Source organism: Jaculus jaculus, chromosome 10, assembly GCF_020740685.1.
Source record: "Jaculus jaculus isolate mJacJac1 chromosome 10, mJacJac1.mat.Y.cur, whole genome shotgun sequence".
NCBI classification, from domain to species: domain Eukaryota; kingdom Metazoa; phylum Chordata; class Mammalia; order Rodentia; family Dipodidae; genus Jaculus; species Jaculus jaculus.
In genome coordinates this window covers 55,517,288-55,526,283 of record NC_059111.1, presented here as the reverse complement: position 1 = coordinate 55,526,283, position 8,996 = coordinate 55,517,288, and the positions used below count along the sequence as shown (strand labels likewise).

At 40.3% G+C, this 8,996-nt stretch overlaps 1 protein-coding gene and 1 pseudogene across 13 annotated transcripts in view; both read left to right on the top strand.

Annotated features, from left to right (window-relative positions):
- Positions 1-1,145: 1,145 nt before the first annotated feature.
- On the top strand, positions 1,146-1,489 carry LOC101596439 (annotated as a pseudogene).
- A 3,629-nt stretch (positions 1,490-5,118) lies between these two features.
- The window catches only part of LOC101595257 (multidrug resistance protein 2-like), a 114,326-nt gene continuing 110,448 nt past the window's right edge, over positions 5,119-8,996 (top strand). For 5 of the 13 annotated variants that reach the window (XM_045160423.1, XM_045160425.1, XM_045160422.1 and 2 more), the window contains exons 1-2: positions 5,221-5,438; positions 8,844-8,910. In XM_045160423.1, coding sequence (XP_045016358.1) covers positions 5,377-5,438; positions 8,844-8,910 — 129 coding nt within the window. In that variant the 5' untranslated portion in view covers positions 5,221-5,376. The other 8 variants (XM_045160428.1, XM_045160424.1, XM_045160420.1 and 5 more) reach the window with 7 other exon arrangements.

Sequence of the window (8,996 nt, the reverse complement as noted above, 5' to 3'; positions counted from 1 at the left end):
AGCATAGCAGGACCAGGATGCTGGCACTGGTATCACACCAGCAGGGAGGGAGAAGAGAGAGAAGAGAGAAGAGAGAGAAGAGAGAGAAGAGAGAGGAGAGAGAGAGAGAGAGAGAGAGAGAGATGCAATTTAAGAGTGAAGCCAGACTGTAAAACCTCAAATCCTGCCCCAAGTTGGCACATGTCTTCCAGCAAGGCTCTACTTCCTGAAAGTACCATCATCTTCCCAAGTAGCACCACTTTGCTGTTAACCAATTATTCAAATACATGAGCCTATGGAGAGAGTTGGGACATTACATTCAAACCACCACGTGTATTAAAGGAGAAAATTATTTTAACTTAACATAGATTTACATGTGCAAAAGCACAGAGTGAAAAAAAAAAACAGTAAATCGTTTGAGAGGATGACTGAATGAACTACTGAGAGAGATGGTATAAAGAACTTAAGTGGATAAAGATAGGTAGAGGGAACGTGATGCAGTCCTTAAAAGCTAAATGAAACTTTTTAGCTATGATACAGTCAGTGGCAGGGGGTCATTGCAGCTGTTCTAATATGGGATAATGAGATAGCATGCTTCACAGGGCTCAGAAATTTGATATAGTATTGTCCTTCACTCATGGACCATAATGCATGGTGGTGTTCCAGAATGTAGTTACAAGAGATGGACTGCTTTTAGGTCTAGAGTCAAGTTACTGGATGTGTGACTTTGAGCAAATAATGCAAACCTGTTTCTTCTAGTATAAAATAGGAATAACATTATTAGTGAACACTTCATAGGGCTTCTATTTGAATTCCAGTTGGTCCATTTAAGGTGCTTGGTCCAGTTCCTTTGTATATGATCAAAGCTTAATAAATGTTAGTTACTATTCTTTCCACAAGCATATACAGGACAAAGCATAGAATGGAAGAAATCCTTAATGTTGGGAAAATATAGACAAATTGATGAAATGACATCACAAGGGTTACATCACAAGATACGAAGGATGTGTGGTGGGGAAGCACACTTCACAAAATGCAAGCAGGCATTTGAATAAGGATGGGTGAATGACAACCATGAAGGGACAGGATGGGATTTCACTGGAAGTTAATGAAGCTCAAAGAGAAGCCACTGGCTCTTCCGGGGCCAGTGTTTAGAGGCACTCAGAATGGTCCAGCATTTGACATACCGTCATAGGCTTTCCTACAACACAGCCTCTAACAAAACTAGGCTGTCCTGAACCCCTGGTAATAGAATTGTTTACCTGTACACCAAGAAGGTTGGGAAAGCACCAAAGTCAGCTTGCGGCGTGTGCCCAGGCCGACTTAGAGGGTTTCGTGCTGTGAGACCTAAAGTCCTTATGAGATTGTCCAAAACAAAAAAACATGTCAGCCGGGCCTATGGTGGTTCCATGTGTGCTAAATGTGTCCGTGACAAGATCAAGCGAGCTGTCCTTATTGAGGAGCAGTGAAGGTGTTAAAGGCACAAGCACAGAGCCAGAAAGCTAAATAAATATGAAGCTTTTTTAAATAATAAAAACCAAGGCTTGTTCTGTGGCTTTATGCTAAAAAAAAAAAAAAAAAAAAAAAGAGAAGCCACTGGCCAAGCGGTAGACAGAAATGTTCTAAATGTCTAAGTAAGTCAAGGATGATGGTATGGGAATAGCAGCAGCTAGGCCTTTCCATTGTTCTAAGTCCATTATATCTTATATCCATATTTTAATGTCAGTGTGGCAAAGAAACTCAGCAAAATATAATAGTTTGGCACAGGCCTATTTTTTAAGAATAAAATTGGCTTATTCTGATTCTTACCCTACATATGTCTTTGTTAGAAACATTCACTTGAAGCTCAACCTAATAGAAATAATAAAAGCAGCATAATATGCTTTTTTATATCCTGCATTATTTTAGTAAGAAGTGTAGTCGCAGGGACATGAAGGTATAGTAAGTTTGCATAAACTAAAGGTGGAATTAATGGAAATAAAACAGAGATATGAGTGAGTATAAAAATGTTCATAATGGGGCTGGAGAGATGGCTTAGTGGTTAAGCACTTGCCTGTGAAGCCTAAGGACCCCGGTTCGAGGCTCGGTTCCCCAGGTCCCACGTTAGCCAGATGCACAAGGGGGTGCACGCATCTGGAGTTCGTTTGCAGAGGCTGGAAGCCCTGGCGCGCCCATTCTCTGTCTCTCCCTCCATCTGTCTTTCTCTCTGTGTCTGTCGCTCTCAAATAAATAAATAAATAATTTTAAAAAAATGTTCATAATGAAGATAAAGGCTTATACATTTGCCCCAGGTAGACAAGATGGCTAAGCCTTTAATCAGTAAACCAACCCTATACACAAGCATAGCCAATGAGAACAAAGAAAAATCTATTGTCTATTATTAAGTCTAATTAAAAATTTGTAAACATGGCTGGAGAGCTGGCTCAGTGGTTAAGGTGCTTGCCTACAAAGCCCAAGGACCCGGGTTCAATTCCCCAGGACCCACATAAGCAAACGCACTGGTGGCACATGCATCTGGAGTTTGTCTGAAGTGGCTGGAGGCCCTAGTGCACCCATTCTCTTTCTCTCTCTCTCTCTCTCTCTATGTCTCTCTGTCTTTCTCTTTGTCTCTCATACTTTCTCTGCCTCTTTCTCTCACTCTCAAATAAATAACAGAAAATGCTCAAAAATATTTGCAAAAAACCCCCCTTGATTATGAGGCTAAGAAAAGAAATAAAGTAAAGCAAGGAGAGGAGGAAAGAATAGAAAGAAAAACACAAGTGTGAACATGTTTGACACTAAGAAAAGGAGGGGAATATCCCCAGCCTGGCAACAGTGAAGTGAAGGCGGTTTCTTTTAAACATCTGCAGCAAACTGGAAGGCAACAGGTGTCAATACGAGAATGCAGGGTTACAGACTACAAAACAGCTACTTCTCCTATGTTTGTGAGAAAAATGAAAGCTCTGGAATGAATTAACTCTGCCCTATGAATCTGAATTGTGAAATGACATTTATTTTATTTGAAAATAGAGGACCAAACTATTCATTGCTATGAGTAGTTTAGGGTCACTGGGCCCCAAATTAAAAGTGAGGAATATAATGTCCTTGTGCCTGTCTTTGTAATAAGGAGTTCCCTTCCTAGATCTGTTTATTCTTGAACTCAGCCTGAGTATCTTCCTAGAAAGAAGTCCCTTCTTAGAAGAGACAATCCAAAGATACCCCAAGAATTTTGTATCCCAATTCTTGTATCATATTGGTGCACTGGTTGGGGGAACTTCTGTTTCAGCTAGGAGTAAGCATAAAAAGAAAGTACAACAAAATCATGTTACAAGATTAATTTTAGTAATCCCAATTTAAAATGTAAGAATTTTGATAAGCCATGAAAATACAGGAACTTCGGAGGTTCCTTGACAATGCACCAATATGATATACAAATGCACCAATAATTTTGGGGTATCATAAGATTCTTACTTATGAATTTGACAAATAAAATCCACAGACCAAAAGATAAGGTTCAGAAAAATTTTATTATAGCTTATAGCTGTAGGAGGGAGAGCTTGAAGAAAAAGAGAGCTTAAGAAAAGAAAGGGAGAAAGAAAGGAAGGAAGGAGGGAAGACAAGAGGGAGGGAGGGAGGGAGGGAAGACATAATTTTTGCTTCAGGAGGCAAGGGGGTAGGGTTGAAAAGCCCATCTGGAGACTCAGGCTGTTGTTGTTGTTTTTGTTTAAAATGTAAGCCCCATGGCCTGTCTAGCCAATTAGTCCTGACATCAAGTGTCTGGGGGTCAGGATTTCTGGAAAAGGGCAATGCTCCCAGAAAACTTAATGTTCTAGGGATGGCTTTCTCAGAAGAGAGTGGAAGGGCACCCTAAGAAGGCAGAGATTTTCCCCTATAGGCTCAAGGTCAATTCTTATGTTTAGCCAAGAGAAAACTACTCACTTTGGGGCCTTGTCATCCCTAAGCTGCCTCACTGGGAAAAACAGGTACATTGATTTGACAGCTAAAAGCTTAATATACTACACAAATTAATATATCATTTCTACCTGTAATTTTTCTATTGACTTACACAAACACTCTCTAGATAGGAAAAGATCTTAAGGAAGGTGTGTAATAGAATGCATGTCCAAGGAATGCAGAAGCAGGGAAGAAGGGAAACTAGCTGTAGAAAGGATGGTAGTGGGGAACATGAGTAAAGTGTATGAAGATGCTCAATACTTTGTATGCTAACCAACAACATCATTTAAAAATAATCTACTTTTCTTACCACCCACTTGTTATTTTGAGACAAGACAGAAAGACAAATAAATTTTGGAGACATGAAAAAGGAGACGTGCCCCTCATTCTGGAGTCTGGATGAAGCCTCTTTTCAGCAGCAAATCAAGAATCCCAGCACAATTAACAAGTCAGGTATGTTACACTCGCCCACAGTAGCCCTCTCTTACAGAAGCCCACAGCCATGCTCACAGAGGTGCTTCCATTTTTTTCTAGAGCGCTTTCTTCCTGTCTGTAATCAAATCTCCATGCTGGCTCTTATCTAAGCCAGATATTCCTCCTCGGTTTGCCCCCTTGATGTCCCTCAAAGTCTAAGGGAACTACTCAGGCTTCTGAGAGCCGCAGTGTGGACTCGAGTCGCGTCCCAGTCCCCCCACTACTGACAATTTTACTGGCTTCTTCAGAATAATGTTCCCAGTAGAAATTTCTCTATTCACCACTTGGAGGGGGGGGGGGGAACGTATGCATCTACCTCAAAAACTGAAACATGTTGAAGAGAGACCCGTGCATAAAACATCCTTCCAGCCCTTTTTTTTAAAACAAGGCTTCAAGGAAGAGAGGATTAACCACGGAACCCAAGGCCCTGAGGCTGTTTTATGAACGATTGGATCAGATACAATGCCAGAGGAAGTTTTCTTTTAATTGACACAGCAGAGGCAATTGTGTTACATATACGCACATACACTAATATATGGAGACTTACCTGGACATGTAGAAACATGTCTGTATAGGTCAATTCAGGCACACACCCACCCTCCGAAGGGCGAGAATACCAGGGGCTCTGCCTGCAATGTCCCTTTCGCAGTCTCCCCAGCAATCCGGCAGGCGGGCTGGGCGGGGTGGGTCTGGATGGCTGGGCGTGGCTGCGCTTGCGAGCCAAGCTGCTTTACTCGGCGGTCCGTGGAGGTACGCGCTCATTCTGACCTCTGGAAGCTCAGAGGCTCCGAGGTCCCTGTACCAAAGTCCCTGTCAGTCTATTTCCAAAATCCACATCTGGGTTCTGAGAGCATCAGGACGGGGCCCCTACTTAGCGCCCGCGGCGGGTGGCGGTGGCGGTGGGGGGCAGGAGGGTCTCCGCTCTGGCTCCTAGGACCATCTGGGACCCTTACAGTTGGCTAATGGGCTGTGGTTTCTCTTCAGGTCGCGATGGATCTTGAAGGTGACAGCGATGGAAAGGCAGGGAAGAATTGGAAGCTGGACAAAACGAGGTAGCCGCTCTGTTTCGCTTTCATCCTTCCCATATTGGTGATTTGTCTTTAGCCTCCAGCTCTGAAATAAATGATGAGTGGTGGTGATTCAATCATAAGAGATGCAAACAAGCCTTTAGAAGCAGTTCCTCCACTTGGAGCACAAGTTTGTGGCTGTGTGGGGCACAGCACAGCTTTTATCCATCAACAGGAGGCCATTGCTCACGTGCTTTTACTGTGTTAGTACCTCTGTTTTACAAACGATAGTGGTCCTTAGTGCCCCAGCACCATAGGGAGACTCTACTCTGTGTCTAGTATCTTCCTTGATAAGCAACTACATGAACACTGCATGTGGCATGACAAATGGAACCAAGCAAAAGTACATTTATAGTTTGGGTCCGTTTTGCTTTATTACAAAATTAATGGCCACAGATATAGAATAATTATTTCCAGTATATTTTTATCACAGTGCTCTGACTGTAACAGGAAATTTACTTCCCTCAGGAAGAGGTCTATGAGACCCCACACCTCCCAGAGTGAATATTAGAAACATGATTTCTGGGGGAGAGGAAGTCATGTCTTTAAGTGATATAGCCACTGGAGGATTGTCCACTCTCCAGTAAATAATATTCCATCTATGATTAAGCAAGCAACCCTAATTTAAATCAGTGGGTCGGTCAAAAAATGAAAAACGAATGGGGAGGGCCGGAGGGATGGCTTAGCAGTTAAGGTGCTTGCCTGCAAAGCCTAAGGACCCACGTTCCATCTCCAGATCCCACCTAAGCCAGATGCACAAAGGTGAGGCAAGCACAATGTCACACATGTCCACTAGGTGGTGCAAGCCTCTGGAGTTGGATAGTGGCTGAGGCCCTGCCTGATATGCCAAGTCTCTCTCTCCTCTCTCTCTTTCTGCCTGTCTCTCTTTCTCTTTTGCTCTCAAAAAAAAGAAAGAAGGAAGGAAGGAAGGAAGGGAGGGAGGGAGGGAGGGAAAAAAAAAAGAATGGGGATATAATTGGAAGAAAGGTTTTAGTGGGAGGGGAAGGGGGAAGAGCGAGAATAAATGGACAAGTGGTATCAAATGCATCTTATTAATGTATAAAAGTGTCAAAATTTATTTTAAATTTTGTGTCAATTTTTTAAAATGTATCATACTTAAAAAAATGCTACAAAGTTGCAGGAAACCCCCTAATGCCCACATGCATGGTATTTATTTAAGTGACCAACTTGAAAATCATATTGATATATACTGCTTGCCAAATGTCTGTTAGACCCTTATGTATCTTGTTGTAGAATGCAAATAAATATTTGTGATAGTTACTGTTTATTGATTATTAAATATTTATAGTAGAAAAACTTTACTTAATAGGTACATTGTTAGTGGAAATTTTAAACAAAGGAAGTGCAAATTAGTAAATACATTAATACTAGAAATCATGTACTTTATTATAAGGAGAACAGTACAAAAGTGGAAATCATATTAATTTATTTATCTGGGTGGGGGGCATGAGGAGAATGGACCCACCAGGGTCTCTTGCCACTGCAAATGAACTCCAGACACATGGGCCTACCAGTGTGGATCTGGGTTTTGTAGGTACTGGGGAATTGAATCTGAGCCAGCAGACTTTACAAGTAAGAGCCTTTAACTGCCAAGCTACCACCTTAGCCCTAATGTGAGCATATATTAAATTTAAATAAGAATCTTCAACAAAGAACTCATGATATTTTACTGATTCAATTTTCAGTCCACTAAAATGAATAGGAAAAATTAAGTACTCTTGGGGTTGGGGAGACAGCTCAGTTGTTTAAGTGCTTACTTCACATTTATGAGGACCTGAGGACTTTTACTTCTGAATTCACTTCATATATGTGAATTTACTTTCAAACATAAACATCTGTATAAAATATTCATCTTGTTTTTTACAATAACCTTCCTTTAAATGTACAAAAATGAGGCTGGTGTGTTATTATTTTCTTCTCCATCCTCAGTGGCAGTTACTAGTAGTGGCAAATACAGGTTCCTGGGTTGCAGCCCCTTGGATTTCAGTTCTAAATAAGTGTTGAATAAGTGGGTAAGGAGAGTTTCTTGACAGTTTATAGAAAGAACATCTTATTTTGGCCATGGCTTGTTAAGATTATGTTTATTTACATTATAGTCCTTTTAGGACCCCAGACATCATTTCAGAAGTAGAATTGCTCATCCAATGATAAATTACTTTTAAGTTAGGCTCAGTATGTCCAACATTTGATTGTTACTCTCCATTAGTAAAAAGAATGATTAAGAATAGTATTTTGGGGGCTGGAGAGATGATTAGTGCAAAGCCTAAGGACCTGGGATTGATTCCTTAGTACACATATAAAGCCAGATGCACAAAGTTATACGTGCATCTAGAGTTCATTTTCAGTGGCTAGGGGGCCTGGTGCAGCCATATTCTCCCCCCCCCTCTCTGTCTCTCTCTTTCATAAATAAATAAGATGTTAAAAAAAGAATAGTATTTAGGACACTAGGAATATATTTCAGTGGTATAGTGCTTGCATGAGGCCCCGAGTTTGATGGGGGAGAAGAATATCTAAATAGTAGATATACTATCTATAGCTAAAATTACCAGGATGATAATTAGGAGAATAATTCTGGAGAACATGAATGATTATCTTTTTCTTTTCATTTTTGTTTTCCCCTTCTCTCTCTTGTCTTCTTTTTTCTTGTCTTGGCCTTCTCTTCTCTTCTCTTCCTCTTCCTCCTACTCTTCTCTCTCTCCCTACCCCCCCATACAATGTCTTCCCATATAGCCTGAGTTTTCCTCCAGTTTCCTACCTTAGCTAGGATTACCAGTATATATCACAATACCCAGTGATGATACTCTAATTAGAATAAAAAACAGAAAGCTATTTTTTTCAGATTTTTTCCTTATTTATTTATTATTTTTAATTAGAGATAGAGAAAATGACAGAGAGAGAGAGAGAGATAGAGAGAGCGGTTGAGAACAGGCATGCCAGGGCCTCTAGCTATTGCAAACAAACTCCAGATGCATGCACCAAAAATGTGCATCTGGCCTATGTGGTACCTGGAGAATCGAACCTTGGTCCTTAGGCTTCACAGGCAAGTGTCTTAAGTGCTAAGCCATCTCTCCAGCCCTAGAAAACTATTTTCATGTTTTAACATATGAAAGATATGTAGATATATGTGCTCATATATGTGTTCATGCACATTATAAAATATATCCTTATAGAAATCCCAATACCCAGGGAAAATCACATAGTTAAAGATCTAAAATATAATTTATATATTAAGCTTCCTAAATTATATGCTATTTAGTTATTTTATGTGAGTAAGATATAGGTATGCTTGCTCTAGTTATCATTAAATATAAATTTTGTAACTTAAGTTGGTAATTTAAAGATTTTGTGTAATTTTTAAAGCTTTAATAGTTTTGCTGTGATTTTCAGTAACAATGAGAAGAAAGAAAAGAAAGCAGCTGTTAGTACACTTGCAATGGTGAGTTTCTAGATTTATTCACTATTGGAAATTTGGCTTTCTCTTCCCTATAATAAGACAGTCCATATGATAAAAAGCTTTTTCAG